Source organism: Gallinula chloropus (genome assembly GCF_964237585.1).
Source record: "Gallinula chloropus genome assembly, chromosome: 7".
In the NCBI taxonomy this organism is placed as follows: domain Eukaryota; kingdom Metazoa; phylum Chordata; class Aves; order Gruiformes; family Rallidae; genus Gallinula; species Gallinula chloropus.
In genome coordinates, this window is record NC_140092.1 from 13251156 (window position 1) to 13275455 (window position 24300).

The window sequence follows — 24300 nt, forward strand, 5'->3', positions numbered from 1 at the left end:
CAGGCATCCACCATCTTTAGAGGCCTGACATCTCCTCCACCTCTTTCCTCTGAGTTAGAGGACAGATCCACATTTTCCAAAACCGCTTAGCTTCCTTCTCCTCATCTTTCTCCACAGCCTTTTATTAGTTTTGCCTCACCAGATGATCTTACCCTGCAAGCTGCGGGGCTGATCAGGTGCCCTGCACCTCTGTGGGGCTGACCGCATGCCCTGCAGCTCTGGGGGGAGGTGATTCAAAAATCAGCTGGCTCTGCTGCAGGTGGTGAGGCTAGAAGAAACAGCCCAGGTGAAGCAAGAGATACATCTAATTACGGCAAGGGCAAAAAGACCAGGCACACCTTATTGCAGCCACCTAAAACTAGAGGGGGAAAAGTATTTAAAGAAGTCAAGGACAAAGAACAGAAGAGAGAAATGGAAATTGCATCCAGTGTCTAACAGCACTTTTAAGACCAACTGGAGCTTCCCTCAAACAAAATTCCTATACACAGGACTTTGCAAATCGTGAGGAAAAACATTAAATCTAAATCCTTTTTTATCTGGCCAAGGTTTACATGTTGTTCAGTAATATCAGACAGACAAGATTTATCCACTCTGTTTTCTTGTTTATTCATTAGCAGCAGTATTGCATACTTAAGAGGAAAAAGGGAAGAGCAGGCATAAAGCACACAAACCCTAGATTAACAGATAGAAAGTGATTGGCACTGCACACTGTATCCAGGGCACTCAACATCCAGGAAACCTAAGTCCTTGCAAGAGACAGTTTCATGTTCCAAACCAGTATGCACTTTCAGCATTACTAAACTAAAATAAGACCGTTATGTCCTCTTCTCATCAAGAGATGAATGTCAGGAAAGGGCATTTTTACAACCCACATCCTTTTTTATCAGTATGTAATAAGTAAAAATTCATCTGGGGGCGGGGAGGGGAGGGGGGGGAGGGAGGAGAAAGCAACGAACTTCTGACACCTTTTTTTCTCCTGTTTTTCACCTTTTCCGCCCGTTTTCCCCTTCTGAATCTTTCAGTTTGGCTCTACTACCCCACATCTGCCCAGCAGGCTCAGGATGGACACGGACACACACACGGACACACACCCCCCTCCGAGCTGTACATACACACACTTCGGAAGAGCCGGAACAGCCTGGGCTCATCTCTGCACAAAGTGCAACTACTCTACATGCACCATCTATCCACAGACTTCAACGCAGGAAACACTCGAACTTTCTTTTTAAACAGAATAATCTGGCTGAAATAACACTGTCTTTCCACAAGAGAGACATGAAAAACTTGCGACTACAGGAATCATACAAGGTACTAATTTTGCCAAGGTTTCAGTAGCCCATGAAGAATAGGGAACCAGTTCAGAAAGAAGATGGCATACTTGGCAGCTCACTGCCATGGCGTGCTTTTCAACTCTGGGGGGGTTTATACCATGGTTCAGGGGAAAAAGAAAAAAGAAAAGAAAAGAAATGCTTTAATTCACATGTCCCCTTTACAAGTAAAATCAGATTTTATTAAGACTAGAAGTAGCTCCCTCATCTGTTTTGCTACAGCAGGAGGTAGGATCCTGAACTTTGGCATAATGCTCTATTGAAAAAATAAAGTGCATTGGGGAAAAAAGAACAGAAGTATTATCCATGCAAAAAAAGAAAACTCCTTCTGGGAAGAAATTCTTCATGCTTCTCTCAAGAACTTCTATGCCAGTCCAGTTACAATAGAGTTCCTTGAACTTTAACACAGCAATCCTCTTGTATGCCAATATATGCACATATTTAATAAAAAAAGTGTATTGTACAATTACAAGCTTCTACCCTTATCTTGTCTGGCATCAGTTTGTTGTATTTGCATTCAGCTTTAAAGTCAATATAACCTCTAATTGTTACCGAAAGCATTAAAAAGTCAAGGAAAAGAGGGCAGAGGGGAAACATGCTAAGGGAACAACAATTAGTGTAATACATTACTCTCAGGTTATTTTGTTACATAGAAGGAAATAAGGAAAAAAAAATTGTGTGAAGTGAAAATCAACTTCAATTTCCAGAAGCTTCTCTACCAGCACTGTCTTGATTCTCTTTGAAAACTATGGTCTGGAGGGGGGTTTTTTGATTTTTTTTTTTTTTTAAATTCTGAATATAAAGCACAACTATATATAAACCTCTATAATTCAAATACAGACCTCAAAACAGATGTGCGATGCAGCCAGGAACACTCAAACAAAGAACAAAAACCTGCAAACAGGATGGTACAGTGATAATTACATTTCAGCTAAGCACAACAACTTGCTTTGAGCCTCCACACTATTCATACAGCCAAACTAATTTTTAATGCCATTTACAGATTGTAGTGATCTGCAAGAACAGAATGTAACAAATTAAGCATTGTAGTATCACAGAGGGACACAGCCTGAGAGGAAACAAATGCAAAGAGCTTCCTGTCATTTATAATTTTTCATTCCATACCTTATGAAAACAGTAAAGATAACTGAGCTTTTAAAAATACACAAATATAATAAAAATCTAAGAGTCTTGATAATTAAAAGTCTTCAATCAGATACCCACTAAGATAATAGATTTTCTTCTTTCCCATATAAAATGTGAAACAAAAATAATATTTGCAGTTGTCCTTTCTCAAGAAAATAAAACTGCTCTGAAGTACATCATATAAGATGCAAAGAGTTTGCATTATACATTAAGACTGTGCAAAAGTTAAGTTTTTCTTTTGGGAGGTAGCAAGGTGAGGTTAAACATCACGTGTTGGACCCGGGCTTAAGGAAGGCACAAGCGAACTTAAGAATCATTATTTTTTATTTACTGTTTGGTAGTACAAAAGTCGTATATAAACTATTTTGTTAAAAATACATCTGATAGGCAAATTTAAGAAAGGCTGACTAATATGGCAAATCCATACCCCTATAAACCAGCAGCGTGTAGTGTTAAATGCAATGAAACAGGCACAGTTTCTAAATCCTCTCACTGAAGTAGCAACGCACGAATTCAATTCTTGCACATACCAGGTCTTACAATACCTTGTGTCCTAGGTAATGATTTTATACAGGTAAACAGTGTTTCAAATATCCCAGACATTTTCATTTCTTTTATTCTATGTATTTCCCATGGAATCAAAATAGAAACTGCTTTTAAATTAAGTAAAAAAATATGTATTTGTTTAAGCTTTCTTTCATCCTTTCGGCAAATTTACTTGTAGTACTAACCCCGTAACACAATATTGTCAAAATAGACCTTTTAAAAAGCTTCTGAGACAGTTTACAACTGTGCATCTCCTTTCTGAAAATTATTTGAAAATGCTTGATTTTGTCCAACACTCCCTTTTTCCAGTAATATTTTATATTCATAGTTCCCAGACTCTTGGAAACTGAAGGCTAACTACTATAACCAATATTAAATTCTTCTAGAAGTATTAGCTCTTCATAAAAATAATCCAGTGAAGTTTAGGAGAAAAAAAAAAGTCAAGAATATTAGGTGTATGCCTGTGAGGTGAGCTTGATGTATAATTTAAATCTCTTCAATATTTAAGTATAATATAATGTAAGCAGGGATGCTTAACAATCAAGTTCCAGTCCTGGCCAGTTATATTGGGTTCTCAAGGGTAGATAATTATCTCTAAAAACATCCATTTTAAGAGGAACAATAAACAATTTATTCTCCTCCTAGCTTTGGTGGGTAGTGTATTTTTGTATTTTCCCTAAATATAATATCGGTGAAGAAGCTGTATTGATAAGCCCAGCCAGTATCTTGTGGATACAAGTAGAAGGAAGACCATCAGCAGCACATACTTTCCACAAGAGTGAAATGAACTTGAAACTTCCTGACAAGATGTGAAACTACCCAATACATAGGAAGATTAATTTTTACCTTTGTACATGTTGATTGTTAACACTGCATAAACTGACAAAGAAACCCAATTCTCAGATCTGACTGAGAAACACAGTTTTAGAGCAGCTGGCCTTAAAGGATTGGAAGTATTTAAACAAATCAATTCCAAAGCAAACACTGATTTTCACTGAGTTCATAAAGCAAATGAAGTAACTTCATAGTTCTCAGAATACAGTGCAACCTCTACTAAAATGCATTACATTGGAGCTTAAATTCTTAGGCACTTGGAAAAAATACTATTTTTCAGTTTATTACACAGCAAAGTTTGCTGAAGTATTGCAAAGATCTCCCTCCCCAAAACAAGTAACAGGACAAAGCAGAAATAATGATACGTAGACACAAAGAATTAACATCACAAAACCGTCACTGGTATTTTTAGCTGTAAGTCACACTTAAAATATGAAGGGAGTGACACTGGTTTAAGATTTTGGAGCCAATGAAAACAGCTACCATCAGTCCAATAAAGCTACTCTGAAGTACTTTAGTATATACTCCACAAATTTTTAATGCAAAATATTCCATATCCTTATCTAAAGATAGAAATATGTTGTCTTATCTTAATAAGGAACCCGTGGGTAAAAACGAGAGAAAGGGGAAACTATTCGGCATTCTCCAAATAAAAGCAAGTAGGTACAAGAAAATGGGAGAATAAGCAGCTCCGAGGGAAGTAACCTTCCCAAACCTTACCCAGCTGCATAGATGATGCTCTTCAGCCTACTTTAAGTAGTAAGGAGAGGAGGTAAGGGGGGGGAGGAATACAACAATTTAACACCTGCACATAGGTGAACTACTCTGTACAGTGAGGTGCCCTTCAGAGAGTCCGAGGGCTTACGTACTAAAGGCACACATGCAGGTTTTGGCTGGCGATTATTTCCTTTTATGTTTCCTTGGCTACTGGCAATTAGATTAAAAGAATATTTTCATCTTCCAAAGGCTGGCTTTTATCTTCAGCAAACACTTGTCTGTTCTAGAGGGGAAGAACAGAGGAAAAAAATCCACACGGGGTGATCATATTACCCATAATATTAAGGTCATTAAGAATGCTTGTCTAAGTACAAAAAAAATTAACATTTCATAAGGCTTTTACCTTTCCTATCCAAAAACTTCTATTTTTTTTTTCTCTCCAAGATAAAGCCCAACCTTTGGTATGAGGTCCACACAGCTCAACAGTATTGAAGTGTCTAAATCTTACTGATTTTACTGGTAAAAAAACATCAAGTGTTTAACCTTGCATGGATGCCATCCCAGAACTTATAAAATGCTACAGTGCCATAAATACATTTCCTTAAATAGTACGCATCTCTTGGGAGTTTTTGGTTTTCTCCAAAGTGCTAGCAGACAAGCTTCTTGTGTAAGTTCCACCTGCAAGAGAAAAAAACAATTCTAAAGATGCCTCATAGGATGAACGTGGCAATTAAAGTTGGCAGATGCTCTTAAATGGAAAAACAGGCCACAGTCACATGAAGTGGTTGCCATGTGTTGCTGTACACTGCAAGTTTAGCATGTGAAATCCTAAAGAAAGGAACTGAAACTTCAGCTACTACTCATGGAAAGGATGAGCAAACAGACATACAAGCTGATGAATCGTGTCATGGTGTAAAGTGCACACAACTCTGGAAAGGATACTGGGAATGGAAAGAGTTGTGTCGCTTCCATGTACACGTACCACAAGCTTTTATTCATCCACCACCTTACAACGGGTGCGCAAGAGCTCCACTCAAAATTTCTACTTCAACTATCAGCTGCACATCTACTACTTTATGTGTGACTAAGCGTGTTTTAAATGCAACTGATGAAATGGAGTCTGCTGAGAATATGGACCTTGGAGACATGGAGAAGACGTGCTACAACTCCAGATGACGCAATCAGCAAGACACTAAAATAAGCTGAAACACTGTAAAGGTCACTTCCAGAGCACGTCAGCATAGGGGAAAAAAAAATCCCTGAGCTCCAGAGCAGCAGTGACCAAAAGTAACCAGCAGTATTATGTCATTCAGGTACTGCCCAACTCAGGAATTCCAGCTTGTACAGGAACTCTCAGTAACAGCAGTTGAAGTCAGGCTACGAAGCACAGACTTAATGCCTCCAAATGCTGGAACAAACCTTTTCTGGCAGTACATTTATGTTCGCCTTCTTCCTCTGCACCTGAAGATCTGAGCCAAATTCTCCAAAACTATATGCTTTTTGTGAGATATTTATTAGATAGAGGCATGGACATCTTAAATGCTGCACATCTGTTCAGTTTCAGTAAACCGAGCTATAATCATTTATTAGAAGTTGAAGTAAAGGTCTAACTACTACCTGTTTACATGTGAACAGCTTTTCCTGGCAGTGGACACAGACTGATCTAGAACCACGCTAGGGAACAGTATCATAGTCTTTCAAGCAAGATGTGTTTATTTTTTGTAGTGCACATCAAACAGCCCTGGCTAGTTTCCCAGATCATTTACAAAATAGTTCTGTTGGACTGGAAAGACCTTTACAAGAGATTCTGTGGAGCCACTTCTCTGCTATTAGAATATTTGTTTTCAGAAAGGGCAATACTTTAATCCTAAGGGAGGTTTTACAGTAAAAAGCTGCCATAGATGGACATTTAAATTTTTTATAGTTATACTATCGTATCTCTAGAGAGTAGCTTATTTTTAGATTTAAATAGTCATGGCTTAAATTTAGAGAAAAACATTTAGGTACAACCTTATTTAGGAAAGGAATGAGCAAATTAGAAAATACTTTTAGAATTTTTCAAAAGGGAAATTTTTTTCCCCCTATTTTAAATCAAAGCGCACCAGAATTAACTTTGGCATATGTACCCTCTTCTATTTCTAATGCTTAAAAGAGAAGATACCTGGTCTGCCTTTAAGTCAAAAAACATATTACAGTTTGATTGTGCTATACCATTAGAGATACAGAACAGACAAAAATAATCACAGGACTAGGAAACAATTAGCTGGACATGAAAACGCCAATGCAGCCACTGAAGGAAAAGCTTCTCTCTTTATCCCATTTAGCTAATACTGATTTTTAAAGAGAAGAAAGGAAAAAACCCAACAGCCACATAAAAAAAAACCCCTGAGCACCAGGACATAATTCTGAATCAGAAATAGAGAAAAATTTGAGCTACAGTGACATCTGTAGATCCTTCACAGATTACACAGCAGCAATGAGACAGCAGTCACGAGAAAGGTATGATTTGCCAAAATCTGCCACAGAAAAGCAAAACCAAAGACGATCTTTAGAGTCTATCACCCACTTCCAAGGCAGGGCCAGCTCTATTTACACTGGCTTTGACAAGCGTTTGTCTAGTCTGGTCTTGCAAGTGTCCAGCAACAGATATACCACATCTTATTGCAGCTGCTTAATCTTTCAAACCTGAACCTCCCTGCAAATTAGCCTACTATTTACCTTCTCACCCACAGCTTTTTAAAGGTTTGGAAGCACAGTACAGCTCAAAGTCTTTCTTCCTCTATGGCAATGGTTCCAACAAACTTATAACTTCATGATGTAGCACAGAGTCCAAACAAATAGACTCAGCTTAGTTCAACAGTCATGCCTGTGCTGCCAGTAAAGGCTGGGAAGTATCCCACTGCTCTCCACTTTGTCTTCCTTTCTAAACTGATACAGTTATAGAATGTTTTCTTAACAAATGAACAGTGGATAAAACAAAAAGGCTACATCTTGCACCTCAGCCTTTCAGAATTTAACTTGAAGACACTCAAGAAATTTCGTGTCTTGTTATATTTCAAAACAAACCCAATTTCCAATTGTGTACTCCCCTGATATTTGACATTACTGAGTTTGAAACTGGACTGAGATGGCACAACCTGACTTCATCCTCCCTCTCAGAATACAGAGAGCTTGGGAATGTGCACTTTACTTCTTCAAATCCAGTACCTTTATTTCGTCACCCCAAGGGGTGCACTTTGAATCACACTTGTGTAACTCAACCACCCCCTTCAGATTATCAGTGTGTCATCAGTTAGAAAGAAACTATATTAATTTACAGGGATTTTTTCCCCCAACTTTCTTAAGGTTTAAAAAAAAAAAAAATAATTGTTGGGGTGCATTCCAAAAACCATGCCATGCACATGTGACACGCGTAAGAGGGTACCTCAAGCAAGTCACTGAAGTTTAATGGCTCACAAGGAAACCCCAACCTCCTGGCTTAGTAACCTACCATAGATCCCTGCGATACGAGCACGCTCATCTGCGTCTCCGTTCTTATTAGCCAAAGCTCCACTGATCTATCAGAGAAGTATCTAGTAAGCAGTCACCTTACACAAGTACACAGTATTGGGCAGCAAGCATGAAGAAGCACTGTTGTTAGTGATGCAGCTGTCAGCAGCGTTTGTTTCTTTTGGGTAATAAGCATACTGCCACTAAATCAGAACCACTGTTTATTGACACAAATTAACATGCAGCTGTTTTCTCTCGGGCCAGCAATACCACCTCCACAAAGTGGGTTTTTTTTTATTTCAACACCTACCCTAATTACAAAGTCTAAATGAACAATTACATCAGAATTTGGCATGTCAAGGCTAAATCACCAATCAATCATTCACTGAGTGATCAAGTACGATTCTTGCAGACTTCTGTAGAAACTTTTAAAGGTGTATGAGTTTTCACACAGAAGTGATACATTTTTAACTTCATTTCTCTTCACTGATTACCTTCACTTATTTCACGACACACCACTTCCAATATTAGCTGCCAATGTTTGATACCTGCAGTTTACTCCGAGCTTCTCCTCTCTTGCATCTCCTGTTTCACAGGTGTGGCAGGTGCCTCGCTCGCTTCCTGTTTCACAGGCGTGGCAGGCATATCACCGTTGACACTCTCCACACCAGTAACAGACATCAAGCTTTTCCGCTCTTTGGAATTCGATTTGTGCTCTACTTTTGTCACTCTAAATCTGAGGTAAGCAGAAGAAAGATTCAGTTCTATTTCCCCAAAGATTAGTTTGATCATTCTCAGTACCCAGTGTGTTTTCAGGTCCCAAGAGCAGGCAGAGGAGACACCCACATTGGCCCAGCTTCACTTCAGATCAATCTTCCTTCCCATACCTACACATACTGTTCACCCTCAGTGCTCCTGAATCACACTTTCTCGAGGAAATGGGTTTTAAGGCAGAACCCACAGATAGCATAGCACTTCTCAGAACAGTACTTTTCTAAGACAACTACAACATAAGCTAGGAATTAAAAAAAAAAAAAAAACACCAAAAAAACCCCAGAATGAAGTTATTTCTATAGCTAACACTTGAGAAATATCAGATTCAGGAACAGGGGAATTTATTACTATACAATCCTTGTTTCTTTTTAGCCACTGTCAATAGAGCAACAGCTTTGCATTTACACCCACAAGAAATCCCAATCTTTTTACATAGCTTAAAAAAAAAAAAACAAAAAACAACCAACCCCCCAAAAAAATCAATCTACTTCTTCCAGAAATAACTTCAGTCTAATAGTCTAAAAGGATTATAAAAAACAATCACAGGCTCTACAAACAGAGCGGGGCCAATGAGCATCTGATCCAACATGGGCCACTGCAGCCGTCTTAAAAATATACCATGAAGTGACCTGAGTCTTACCGTCCCACAGAAAGGACTGTAACTTCTCCAAGACGACTTCTCCTGTGCTCTTTAGATTTATGAGCTGGTTTTATAAGGTGCCACCGTTTGTGGCTACAACGAGTACAGACGTCCTTTTCTACCACTCCTCCAACAGTATGGAAGTGATGGCCCTTGCAGCTGTGTTTAAACGGAACAGCACCCGGTGACAAAGGAGACCCTGGACTTGTTGGACTCCCAGGAGAGGCAGGAGATAAAGGGCTGTGGGAAAAAGTATAAAGGAAAAGTAATGTTTACTATAAGTTCCTGTTTCTTAAAAAGCAAAAAATATAAACTTTAGTTATGTCTAGTCAACAGCTTTTTTTTTTCAGGAACCACTTATTTGTGAGGATCTCTGGTTTAAGGTTCCCTCCAACACCATTTTTGTAGTTAAAAATCACTTCCATAAGTTAATTCAGCTGTAGTCATGTAGTGAAGTTAACTAACACAAAAGGCAAAGAAGTGAAAAAGTCAGCCTGAAATAGAATACGACAGCTTACAGACTTACACTGATAAGACATCGAATTAGCTGATTAAATTTATATTTGGAGAACTACAGAAAGTATTTCAGAATTGTTACAGTATCTTTAAGAACTCAGATAGCAAAGTCCCACAATACTGCAAAGAGGCAAAACTAAACTGTGTACCATGAAGAAAAAAAAGGAATCAAGAGGTCATTCAGCTCAACCATCAGAAAAGTGTTTTTGTGAAGTACCTAGAACAAAAGAAAAAGCAGTACAACTACCAACAGGCATTTTATGGAGAATATCTAACCAAATCAATCCAATTTGCTTTGAAAACAGAAAAGCAGATAGCATAGATAGAAGGGAGATTATGTACTGTTTTGGACCGCAGCATCCATTTTCACATCACCTTGCAACACGTTTTCCTAAAGCAAACCAGAGCACAGTGCACTGAAGGAGAAATTACCATAGCATAAGCTAGCACACCCTTGTAAAGAACAAAACAAAAAAATAAAGGTACAAGCAAACTGCAAAGACATACTAAATACTATTATTCTGGTCCTGGTGATATTCAGTGTTTTAAACAATTCCTTGGGTAATGGAATAGAAGAATAGCTAAAGTACCCAAAAATTTTCAGTCACCCATGGTAACTGCAGAGGACAAGATAAGAAATTGGGATGATCAAAGAAGAGCACGTGCATGAAAGACACATGCACACATACATAAATTTTATTTAAATTACTGGACATATAGCAGCAAGGACAACACAATTTTCAGTGCTTTAGTAGAAAAACTTAACAGACCCAGATTAAAAAGCAACTAACTCATGACCATTCTTCAGAAAAAAGAGGTGAAGATCACAAGCTGAACATGAATCACTATGATGTTGTTTTAAAAGGACAGCTTTCACAGCAGAAATAACAGGAGTATAACCTGTGAACCTAAAGTTACATTACTCAGTATTAATCATGCCTCAGCTGAACATTCCATCCAGTTTTAGACATTTTTTTTTTCAAGAAAAATACTAACAAACTGAAGAGTCTCCAAAGGAGAACAGAAAGAACAAAGAATTAAAACATGCTGTTAAGAGACTGATGTTACTCGTATATTTATTTTCAAAACAAAAATATCGACAGGATACATTGATTCATCTTCAAATAAATAAGAGAATGCTATAATGGAAATAAAATCTGTTCAACATCTGGAGCAAAGGCAGGAACTAATGGCTTTAAGTGGAAGAAGTGCAGATTTTACTTAGCTGTTACTATTTCCATCATGAAACATTTCATAGCACGTAAGAAAGAAACAGAATGGATTTGCTCAAGTTACTGAAGGTTTAGGACTATGTCAAAATGACATAAGACCAAACAAGCATTTTTCCCTTCCCCTTACTTCTTTTTTGTATTTTAATTCAACCCTGAAACAATAGCTTAAAACTCCCAAAATAGCACATCCCTACAAAAAAAGACTGAGTCAAAATTCAAACAAATATTCCTGCTGCACCATAAGGATCTAAAAATAATTCCTATTCTTGAGAAGAAAGAACTGAACTTACAAAAGGAGTTCAGTAACCAAGCCTCTCGCTGTTAAAGCCGGTTATAAGCGGTTGCATACTCAAGTATTGGTTTTGCTACAACTATACACCCCTACTTCTTTATTAGTGACATTAGTACTACTTGAATCTTCATCTTCTCTGCCTTGAATATGAACACAGATTTGTATATGAAGAGAACTCAGAGTAGTAAAGAAGCACTGATGTACAGACACAAGCACTTTTACACAAACGATGGTTCCACAACTAAAGGGTTAAACTACTTTCTCTACACCATTCTCTCAATAGGTGTGTAGTGGAAAAAAACCATAAATGAGGTCAGGCAGCCAATATATATTATTACAACAACAATGAAGAAAAAGTAAGCCAGAAGGAGACACAGGAAGAGATGCCTATTTTAAGTCAGCATCCACACAAATGAAACTAATACTGCTTCTGTTCCTTCAAGTCAGAGTAGCTTTGGACTAATGCAAACTGTAAGTAACTTCACCTTAAAGTAAGCAAGTATTTGCAGCCTCTGTAAATCGTTAGCCCAAAAAGCAATAAATCTGTGTTACTCACCTAGAACACATAACCAGAACAGCCAGTTACTAACCCGGGGCATATATTAAAATTTCGTCACTCAGAGACACCACAAGGAAATCATGAGTATTATCCTCTTAGCTGATAACTCAGGGAATAAAACCCTTTGAAGGGTATGTTTTTAGTTGCCTCAGGAAACATGCATTAAAAAGATGAGTAATTACCTTTCAGGTTCAAACACACTGCTATCTGCTACCATGGCCTTTAACACATCAGCATTTGCTGCAATGAGAATAAAAAGAATTCTTCAAAAGTGTACAGCTCTCAATTTAGAAAAAACAAATAGAAAACTTAAAGGTCCTCAAAGAAATTTCATCCAAAATAAAAACGGCTGCATTGTATGGTTGGACTCCATCTCAAAGGTCTTTTCCAACCCAGTGATTCTGTGATTACATGTATGTCAAAACACACAGGAGAGAAAGTTATTCAAAAAGAGCTTGATAAAATTCTATGTGATTTTCTTAACACAAGCTACTGAAATTGTAGTTCATATTGCACTCCAATGTCTGCCCCAATACAAGCCATATGATGCATCCACCTGTACAACACTCCCAAATGAGATCTCTGAAAGTATTAAAAACATCCATTTGACTACAGGAACATCATCACCCCACCCATATAAAGCAATTTAAAATTTTAAACATCAGTTTAAGTGAGCCTTACAAAATGCAAATTAATTATCAGGCAACAGCTACTACTGATTACTCACATATTCTAAAAAAACAACACAGAGGATACCTAATTCCAACCTCAAGGAAAAATACACAAGCTCAAAGCCCTAACAGCTATTAAGAGAGGAGAGGGGGAAACACAAGAACTCAACCCAAATACAGATATTCCAGGGGATTCAGTATCTTCTGAATGAAGATTAAAGAAAGCTCAATGCTCAGGAGAACTTTGATTTATACAAATGCAAAATTACAAGGCTAATGGTTCTGGTACTATAAAAACACATGGCCTCCTAAATGTTTCTTCTGCTGAACAAACATGTTCTGAACTAACCAGCCATTCCATGGGCTACTTCAGTGTGATTTCATTTTTCACTTGCATCGTCTTTGTTCTTTACTTTGCACACATAGCACATGAAGATACCATTTTCAAAATTTAACGTGCATGCATAACTCTATTGCCTCAGTTATGCACAAAGCTTTAATCAGCTAACTGCAAGAATTGTCACACAAGAACATTAATCCTGTCAAAACATAAGATTTCATGTGCTTTTAAGAATTCCATAAAGAAAGCAACATGTAGCTTTTATTTTATAAACAAAAAGAGATTTTGGAAAAAAGTATCGAGCCCCCAAATAGTTAAAACATTAAGAAATGCATGAACCAAACTTAACATACAAAGTCATCTTCAGCGAAAAACTTTGCCTTCAGAAGGCAGTAACTTCAAAACAGGAATCTCAGCGTGGTTATTAAATGAAGACACATGAACATACCAGACCTCAGAATATCTGAAAAAGACATTTGCTATAGAACACCATGATGAAGGCTCATAATTTCGGTATCACAATACTATACCTTCGTTTTTCATAATGTAGTTAACAATTTGTCCCACAGTGTCGCTATTCTCATGTATAGTTTCATTCAGTTCTGTGCAAAGAAATAAATATGTCGTCAATATCTTTGCCTTACAAATTAAGAATTTATTAATTTTAAACCCAAGTTTGAAAAAAACAAGGGAAAACAAAAAAACAACACAATCCAGAAAGTTACATGAAAACAGACAAGATCTAAGAAAGCTTTGAAGAGAGTTTTGAGTCCTTATGCAGAAAAATAGAAGCACAAGTTTACAGAATCAACACATCTACTCTAACACACTCACCTAAGACTTGAATAAACTCAGTATTTTCAGAAGCTTATGTCAAAATTCCTTCTCTAGCACATAAGGAGTCAAGAGAGCAGTATTTCTAGTGCTAAGCATAAGGAGGAAAAAACAGCAAACAAAACTTTAAGAAAACACATTAAACTGTCTCAACTGACTATTTTAAAAAAGTATTATCAGCTTCTAGTATAAAATGGGTTTAGTTTAAGCTTTTCACCACAATTACAAGGACATAAAATTTGATATTTTTTCACATAAAAGAAAATTCTTGTATAACTACAAGAGCCAGGGATTAAAGATAGAAACATCAAGTCTATATTTAATAGTTTTGGAATCGATTGCAACATTAACAATACTGGAAGCTTCCCCAAAATAACCTCAGAAAGCGAAGAGAGATGGAGGCAAGAAACAGCAAACTAAAAGGCACAGCTCTGCCCTTCCCTAATAATTGTTATGACCAGCTTTACAAAGAAAAAAAATTTTAAAAAAATTAAAATCACTGGATTAATTCAAATTTCATAGGAAATACCCTAAATTTTTCTCCAATTAGTAAACTGGTGGACTCCCCACCTCTGTCCCCGGCCTTTATCTTCACCCTAATGCCTGCAATTTTGCAGTGTAATTTAACAGACACCTACTACTCCAAATTAAGACCTAAAAGTTGTCCCCCTTTCATTACCACTCACCTTGCGGTGAGCACTCCAGTGAGCTAACAGATCAGGTAGTCCCACTCACTGTATCCATGCCCCAGGCAGTAACTGCTGCAGAACACATCACTACTGCACCACTTGGCTCTTCCCTCACCACAGAGCCACTGTAATTTGCACTTACTATCAACTTACTGACAGTAATTAATTAGGAGAAAGGAAGAGGCCCAAAGTGATTTGGCCCTTGTTTTTACTTATCCAAATGCTATACACCTCAGCCCTTCCCAAACGATAACACTTTTATTGGGTTGTTTTTTTTCCCCCTTCCAGGAAGAGAAGATGGGAATAAGGAAGCATAAAAACAAGAGCACAAACCAACAAACACAACTGAATCAAACATAGTGTTTAGTTACAAGCAGCACATGTTACATAAAACAAAACACTGACCCTCAGTCCAAAGGCTCAAATTTAGAATGAGATGGGAGATGGGAATGACAGCACAACAGTAACAAATTAAGACTGCTAAACATTAAACACTAAGATTTTAGGCTTTAAAAGGCAGCTTTTTGTCACTCCTCACATGGAATTATGTATGATAATACTTTGTTGCTATTAGCACATGGAATGCAGAAAAGCAATCTAGTGACTGACTGCAGTGTATAGTTGCAAACAAATACAGTGGATACTTTGATCCCTCTAAGTTCTTAATTGATGTCAGAGAAGTTGCATGAGAAATTGGAACACTCCTAGTTTTGACTGGCAAAGACCAAAACCCAACAGACATATGTTGGTAATAAAAATATTTTTCTTAACATTGTTTTGATGTCAAATATGGACAGAGAAATGTCAGAAGTCTCACAGTCATTCCCTAGGAGTTGCAAAGTACAGAAATAAGTTGTTGAACTTTTTGATTACCTATTTTTTCATCAAGTTTTTCTTCTTCTACTTCCTCAGCCTCAGTTGTACAACGATATCCTTTTTTCTTAAGGACGTGACAGATGAGGATCCCCAAGAGACCCATGATGAAGAAAACGGGAACCAATGCAAATGCAATATACTCTAGGTGTTCAGGCTTGCCATCACTGCCATCAGTTTTAGTTGTCAAAGTAGTTGTCTGTAAGTCACGGCTTGGCAAAGCCCGGGAAAACTCTCCATTACCTACATAAACGAACAGACACAGTTATTACTATAACCTATACATCACTTCCAAGCATTTAGAAAGTTACGAGCCTGACCGAATCCCACAGCATCCATGTGATGTATGTGTTTTACAAATGTTGGGGTTTTAGCTAAGCCATCAGGTAGAACCAGCTACAAAGTCCTCCACTTAAACAAAATAGCTTGATTTACTTCCCAGACAGGAGAAAAGCCATCGCACCAGAGAAGTATTATTTTGATGACTGTATCATCTAAGAAATACACCTTAAATAGCACATATTACAAGCTTGGAAAGGTACTAATAAGCATCCTTCATGTTCAAATCTAAGACAAAAATAAGCAGATGCTTTGGATTTTGCTGCACATGATCCATTTTAAGAATGAATAGGAAAGACCTGCCACACTATTCTTGAGACAGCCACTTCCTACTCAAGCTAATGGGTGGAAGACATCAGGACCATGAAATGACTCTCCAACTCAACTTTTTAGGTTTTCTACCTCCTTCTGTGGCAAGAGTGGGACACACTGCCAAAACAAATAACATCTCTTGACATTTCTCCCTAACCACGGTAGGTAATTCCCACTTCCAGCCTAAAAAGCAAGTCAGCCTTACCACATGGCTCGAGGCCCATGCTTCAGACCTTTCAAGTTGTCCTTCATGACAGTTTCTCCAAATGCAAAGGGGCCTTAAGAGGTCCCTTCCCCTTCAGTCCTCTGCTATCCTGCTTGCTGTGCTCCTGACAGACTATAGCCCTGAAGTTTTAAATTGGATTATCAAGAGACCAGGGTTTAAGGAAAAAATACCTTTAAAAGTCTTCAGCTTTTAAGCAGTCACTTCACTGAATTGCTATTACCTGTGGTTTGGCAAACTGCTCTATCAAGACCCTGAGTAAGCTGAAGTGAGGAACAAGCAACGGTGAGCAAGGATGAATGCAAGTTAGCTTTCCTGAAGTAATCATTGTAACAGAGTGCCATTGTCTCAGAGTACACTCCCAAAATAAGTGTGGGAGGATTAATTATATGTAAAGAAGTATTATGTCTTATGTAATTATTTTTGAATCAACTTGAAACCCCATCAACTTGACACAACCACTGGAAACATACATACGGTTTAAAATACCAAGTTGATTCATAAAGCTGTATACAAACAGAAGAGAACAATTATACAGAGGAAATGGGAAACTGGACCCCAAATGCTTCTAAATGTTCAGGATAAGTGAGAGAAAATTCGATATAAACATGAACCCATCTCAAGTTCACAGGCAACTCCAGCCATTTTCAGAAGGACAGATCATTGCTGAGCAACAGCTACATACCATTCCACCCTCCAAAACACAAACCATCAGAAACTCCACAGGCTGTTATCCCTAGCAAACCTAATGTATCTCATCTGTAAATGCTTGCATTGTAAGACCCACGTCTTATAGGTTTCTTTGTTTTCTCTTGCTTTTTCTACCTACATAATCTGTTGTACAACCTAGTTAGTACTTCTGCTCATACACTACCACCTGGGACATCAATGAGAAAAGCCTCATCACCTACAATCTAACATGCAGTCAAAAGGTGATGAAAATCTGGACAACCTCCCAAAGGACAGATGCAACCTATACAACTTACCATTAAAAAAATAAAAATTACAGATCTGTGCCTATACTCTCACTTTTTCAAAGGAAAAAAAACCTCATAATTTATCCACTGAATACTCTGTAGCAGAGATTTGTTCACTAATTGGACTGAGATCTAAAGGGCTTTTGAACTTGGCAGGGAGATGCATTTCAAGTATTTTTTCCCATTTAAAATGTATTAACAAACATAGATACTCCAACATACCAGCATGCACAGATAAGCCTATGTAATTTTTCTTCAGTTGTCCTTAGATATCTAAAAATCTAATGCTCCCATCAAAACCCAACAGGATACAAAGAACTCTGCAAGGTACTTTGCTTATTACGACTGAAACGTTAAATCAATAATATTTATATGGATATTGTGTAAATTGTGTATTTATATAAACTGCTTGATGCCCTCCACTTAATGCTGAGACGTAAAAATTCACCAAAAGCAAACAAAATATTCCAGAAGAAATTAGATCAAATACTTGGTGCTGTGTAACATTCTAAGCTGAGCAAAGCACTCAGGTTTCATTATCAGACACCTAGACATATCACGAAATCTGTCCTCAAAACCCTCAGCAGTTATGACAAAATACTAAAACAAGGCTTGACTAGCTAATAAGCAATATATTTTATAGCCCAAGTCATAGCTACATGATTCATTTTATGCTCCCCATTCCTCTTCCCCGGAGGCGTATGATGTTTATTAACAGACCATTGATAGCCTACCTCATTCTCATGATGTATCATGTTCCTTCACAATGTTTTTTAATGGCAAGCTCAGGCCATAGCAATCTTCCTTGACTCAAGCCAATTTCTATAGAAATTCATTAGCTTTGGTGTTTTGCTGTCCTGGTATTTTAATATACCCATCATTCTATACCAGTCTATGTATCAAAATTACTTGCAGACGTGAACTAAATAAAAAAATTCTGGGCCAATATTCAGCATGTTTAAAGTGATGCTTAAGCTGCAGATCACAGACCGCATTCAAACTACTTATTCAGATCCCATGTACTCATTAGATTAACGAAGAATCTATGTTAAGTATTGCACTTGAATATTGTCTGATCTTACTTAATCCTTACAAAAAAAGTAAAATATAAGGACAGTCAACCTCAAAAAAAAAAAATCTTTTACTCTGGTTCTAATTATTACTACTCTGACATAAAGATAGTTCTTCCATCATAGCAATGGCTCAAGATTTTACGGCACCTTTAAGAAAGGGGGAACATAGCACACTAATTAAAAATCTGTCAGTCTTCATTAAACAGAAAAATTCCTCCTTAAGCATCTACTACCTCAGTATCTGGCTCTGTTTGCACCAAGTTACAGAATTACTCTTTCCTTGCTTTTAGCTGCATATACATGAAAAGATTTCATGATCACTATAACCTCCCCAATATGAGCCCTGGTTATCTCAAAGCTTTGCCTTTTTTCCACATCTCCTACACTAAACATAAGCATAATCTACATCTAGCTGATTACTTCAAGCACATTCCAGTTGTTTCTGTATTGTTTAATTTACAGAAAGTAGCCCATAAACAATGATAAAACAATGATATAACCTTCTCTCTGCTCTACTGATAAAGAACCCATTTCTTTCTTACGGTATGCCTTCTAAAGAATTTTAGTTTATATTTTATGAATTTGATTGTTCTAGCAAACTACCTGCTAAAAATACAAACGTAGATATTCACTATCTTCTCCTCTGTAAAGTTCAAGGAGTTACATGATCCTATTTCCTGCTTTCAGGCAGGAAAATGAAATCGTAGACTCACAGAATACACTGGGTTGAAAGGGACGCAGTATACAGCAACAAACTACTGTTGGCCTGATGCTAATTAATAGTTCAACAAATTAAATACAATCAATGCACAACCTACTGAAGTACAACACAAAATATTCTGATATGGCATAGGATCTGCTCACACATCTAAACTAAGCATAGCTGGAAAACGTGTCTCAGTAGCAACAGCAGCTTATGCATTTCTCCTCCTCCTCAGCATTGCTGTTCCCATTCACCCATCTGTGGAAAAAGAGAAATCCCTAAAGGTTCAAAATCATTTGCACAGAACGTAGATTCGCACAGCCATAGAACGCTTTGGTTTGGAAGGGACCTCAAAGATCATCTAGCTCCAACCACACTGGTGGACGAGCAGATTTCTAGTTGGGGGGGGGGGGGGGGGGTTGGGGTTGGGTTTTTTGGTGGTTTGGGGGTGGGGAGGGGGATTGGGAGGGAGGGGTAGTGTCTGAGTTTTCTCTTTTTTTTTTTTCTTTCTTTTCTTTCTTCCACACCCTGATCACTTCTAGTTCAATTCACTGTGCCAACCTACACACTGTTTAAAGGACATAATCAAAGGGCTGCTTAAACTGGACATACCACAGGGAGGAACGGTCAGGCAGCTGTGACCTCAGGTCACCCTGCAAGGAAAAGGCACCTGATGATCACACCTAGAAGTGTGGCTCTTGGGGAGTACACTTTAAACTGCATTAAACTGTAACGACACTTCCTACCTCCAGCCTGGACACCTAAGGTGGACGGATGTAAACTGATTTAAAGCATTCATTTTACCTATCATTTAAAGTGAAACTTAAGTTACAAACTTATGAATTCAGGCATAAAGAGACTTGTCTATTACCTCAATTTCCTAAATACATGCTATCTTACTATCAGAATATAAGAAAAACTTTATTTTCAAAAACTTACTATGGTAATGGAGTCTTAGTGAAATTAATTAAATGCCAAAAGTGACCATCTTCTGTCCCTTGGCATTTCAGAAGTCGTAATTTTTTTTTTTTTAAAGAAATAAGCTATAAATCAGCTATTTACTTTCAATCAGTACACAACTTCAGATACAACAAATCATTCTACTAGAGCTGCAGTAGAGGTTTCTGTTATGAAAGTCTAATTTCATTTTTTAGATTCTTAATTCAAATGCTAAGCAGTGAATCTGTTTGGAACTCTGATGATAATTATGTACTCAATTAATTCAGATTTTTAGTTATTTTAATGGTAGTAAGTTTAGCCCAAACAGTTTGCTGAGACTTCAAATTAAATATAGTTTTTAAGAGTTCTCATTTAAACAGTATTCATATATTCCGGACACTACAGATAGATTACCTTTACATAGCTAAATGGATGAAATTACAAGCAATTTCAATCACAAGTCAAAATCCAAAATGTGCACATAGAAAGATATTTAGGAAATGTTTGGGCTTCTCTGCCCTACTAGTGATGTGGAGCCTATGGAAGAGACCAGGCAAACTGGAAAAGGCAGTAGAGAACAGGTTAACAAAAAGGTTATTTTCTAGAGGAAAAAGCTCTTCAGTGAAGAAAACCTATTGCCTACCATTTGCTTCATCTATTGTTCATGGAAATTGTACTTCAGGGAATACACATAAACTCAATAACAAAGGAAAAACACCTATCATCAGAGAGGAACATTCAACAAGCTGGTGAATTCCGCTTAGTGTCTAGCTTCCTTGTAGTAATCAAAACCTACAACCAGAAGTGAAATAAGCAGGAAGTCTGATGAGAAAAAGGAAGCCACATGATGAAAGAACACAGTGACAACTAGTAACAGTACTACCAATTGTCTTAGTGGTTAACTAGATTGTTCAGGGTTTGCTGTTAAGAACAGACCTCAAAACCTTCACTAGGTTTGTTAAAAGTGGTATTTTTTAAGGGACACAGAAGGGTAAACCACATTTCTTTAAAGTTCATTCTAACTGCACCTACTTTGAGGACACTAGCAGCAGATGCATGCAGAAGTCTCAGGGACGGATGACCTGAACGTAATCCCTAACAGCATCTTTACTACTCACCATTGTGTTCAAAACCATAAAACTGCAAGTCTCTCATATTACCTCAAACTGGAGCTAGCAAGGAGTCCTGACATTAGCAACAGAGACTTTGGCTCACTGAAATCACCACAAAAATTGTGATTGTGGGCAAATTTTGCAGTAGGTCTGGAAAGAGAGCTTTCTACTCTGGGAAATAGGTCTCCACCCTGACGAGTTCTTTCCTAATCCGTATTTCTGAATTGCAACTCTTATTCAACACTTTCTGGAAATTGTCTGCAAAAAGTTTTAGGCAGGTTTCCCTGAAAGCCTGGGGGTGGGGTGGGGATACCTCCTATGTAAGGAAAGGTCCTATTAACAGGAAACTACAAGCATTACCGTAGAGCTCACGTAACCCTCAACAATTTTAAACCACTGTGATTTTTACACTTCCAGATAGAGCTTGTTAGGAAGATCAAACCTAATAAACCATCTTGTCAGTCACCCAGTCAGTCCAAACAATCACACTGTGAAGGCATCTGACATTACTAAAACTTCCATGGGAAAAACAACGAGTATCTAGGGCAGCTTTGTCCTGTTGAGAAATGGGAAAAGCTGCAATATGAAGGGCAGTAACAAAGGCTCTGTCCATTCCTTGTGTGTGACACAACACGGGGTTGGTAGTACTGTGGAAAGGGTCATGTTTCACTGCCTACCAGCGTTAGAACAGCAGTGCTTATGGTGGAATGGCTTTGGCCACTACTCCTGCTGCAGAAACATACACAGAACCAATGCTTTGTATTTGCATTTCTGTTGAAAGTTTTTCCTCAAATCTCAGTTTCCAAGTAAAACACACACTGTGTGCAGCTACCAGATGCATTTAATGGAGTACACCTCACCAGTCTGGCCGTTTAAAAAATATAATTAAAAAATCATCAATCCTTTCTGGACACACCAGATAGTTAAAAGTATTCTGTACCACAGGTACATTTACAAGTACAAACAGCATATAGTGAGCAGCATTAAATCAATGCTGCCAACACCCAATCAATGCATTTATGTAAATTAACATCCACCCTGGGTTAGATGTCAAATAAAAAAATCCATTTTCACCAAAATCAGTGTATCTCCCTTGTGAAGGTACAGCAGATTGACAGAAAGCACTTGCCAAACTCTGGAGAAGAAGAAACTTTTGGTACCTTTTGCATTTGCAGCTAGACTTGCCAACTTGTAGCTTTCATAAATACAGTCCTATGCATCTAGATACACCAGACTAAATTACTATCATTATTAAATCCTACCAATGCATGTGGCATACCAGCAGTCTAACTGCCTTAAAGCTCAATAAAGCAATCCTGAGTATAAGCCTGTGTGTACACATCGTCTGGTTTACTAAAACATCTGTTTACACTCTCCAAGTAGTAGGTAAAGTGCATAATAATCTCAACATGAAGAAACACGCAACAACATGCCAACCTAACAACCATCAAAGACTGAGTTAATTTATCTGTTAGAAAATGTTACACACTAAAGCAACTGAGAAGGGCAGGGGGGAGGGAAAGATAGTCATGATCAGGAGGAGAAAAAAAATCCACAATTCCTCTCTTCCTCTCACCTTTTCATATAAACCTAGAAAAAATAAAATTAGGGTACTGGAGAGCACTAGCTATCAAGTCAACACAGATCTGAAGTGCAGGATGCTTGAACTCTTTCAGTGAAATCAACTAGCTGGGGAGGAAAAGAACCTCTGATAAGGCTACTATCTTCAGCACTACTTACCTCTTCCCACTCTCCTGAAGAGAAGGGCGGACCAGATGACAAGCCGCCTATTCCTCAACAGAGATATCTCAGTCCTTTCTGACCGAGCTGGCCTGCTCCAAGTAATAATTACAGATGTACTAAACTAAGTATAGAAAGACTTGAACCATTTATTGCTTAATTTTACGCTCATAAGTATGCCCATGTTAACCGCTCATCTGTTCCACTAAGCTTAACGCTTCCTCTCAAACACGCCGGCACACTCTCCCCATCATACCCCCCAACGGTAACAACACTGACCGAGTTGAAAATCACACCGGGTAAAAAACGAGCACCGGCTTAATCACCAACGCCTGAGAAGCACACACACACACAGGAACAGGACTTCAGCCTACACGGGCAACAAAATCAGTTTTACTGGGAAACTGTTAGTACCGGAACACTTGGGGTTAGACATAAACAAAGAAAATGCAATTTCAAGTTAACTTCCTCCGGCGCCTGTGCTGCATAGATCTCAAGGGTTACACTCAACAACTTCCAAAACCCACACACTAAACTGAATTTAATCTCACAACACGGAGAAGTAGAAGCAATTCTTCCAAGAGTTTCTCCCTCGGGAGCCATCCGATTCCAGGCTAAAGTGAAATCAACTACGGAGGAGTCGCCAGACTCGAGTACGGGCAGTTCATGAGGATTTTTCTCTTTTTCCACAGCTCGTGGCCACATCCGACTAAATTAACAGTCCGGGGTGGGGTCTGTCGCGACATTAAGAACTGTTTTACCGCTGAAAGCAGTGGCAAGGAGAACACGGACAGCACAGCTCCTCCCAACCTGCCTGAGCGGGACCTGGGACCGAGGAGCCCCGGCTGACAAGCGGGACAAACTTCTGCCGCTGAGACCGCTGAGCCCCGACCTCCTCTCTGCGCCCTCCCCCGCTCGCCCCAGGGTGCCCAGGGGACAGGGTAGGGGGGGCACATACCCCTCTCCCACTGCGCTCCTACGGGCCACGGCGCAGGGACCCAAACACCGGGTACCCCCGAGTTACCGGCTTCGGCCCCGCGGCGGTGTGCGTGGGGGGAGGATTCCGCGAAGAAGCAGCGGTGCCAGCCCAGACACCCGAGGGGTGGGGAAGGCCAGCGGGGCCCGGCGGCTCGCACCCCGCACCGCTGAGGTCACAGCCGGTAGCGGGAGCCCGCAGGAAGGGAGAACAGGAAGGGGGAGCGAGGGGGTCCCGGCTTGAAGCTTCCCCTCCGACAGAGCCCCCACCCAGAGAGAACGACCGAGACCGCAGCGACCCACCGACAGCGGAGCGGTTACCGAGCCAAACAGCCGGCGGGCCCGAGAAGGGAGCAGTCGGCGAGATCCCGCCTGTCACCGACGGAGCCATAGTCGGTGCCTGAAGCGCTCTACCTCGTCGTTGGCA

At 38.8% G+C, this 24300-nt stretch overlaps 1 protein-coding gene across 1 annotated transcript; it reads right to left on the minus strand.

The window, feature by feature from the left end:
* Positions 1 to 4444: 4444 nt before the first annotated feature.
* Positions 4445 to 24299, minus strand: RELL1 (RELT like 1). Its single transcript, XM_084267013.1, has 7 exons — positions 24177 to 24299; positions 15481 to 15723; positions 13615 to 13686; positions 12256 to 12313; positions 9475 to 9714; positions 8609 to 8796; positions 4445 to 5249 (listed from the first exon to the last, which is right to left on the minus strand). The coding sequence occupies exons 1-6, from the start codon at positions 24262 to 24264 to the stop codon at positions 8616 to 8618; spliced, it is 882 nt and encodes a 293-aa protein (XP_084123139.1). The 5' UTR covers positions 24265 to 24299; the 3' UTR covers positions 4445 to 5249; positions 8609 to 8615.
* Position 24300: the final 1 nt, after the last annotated feature.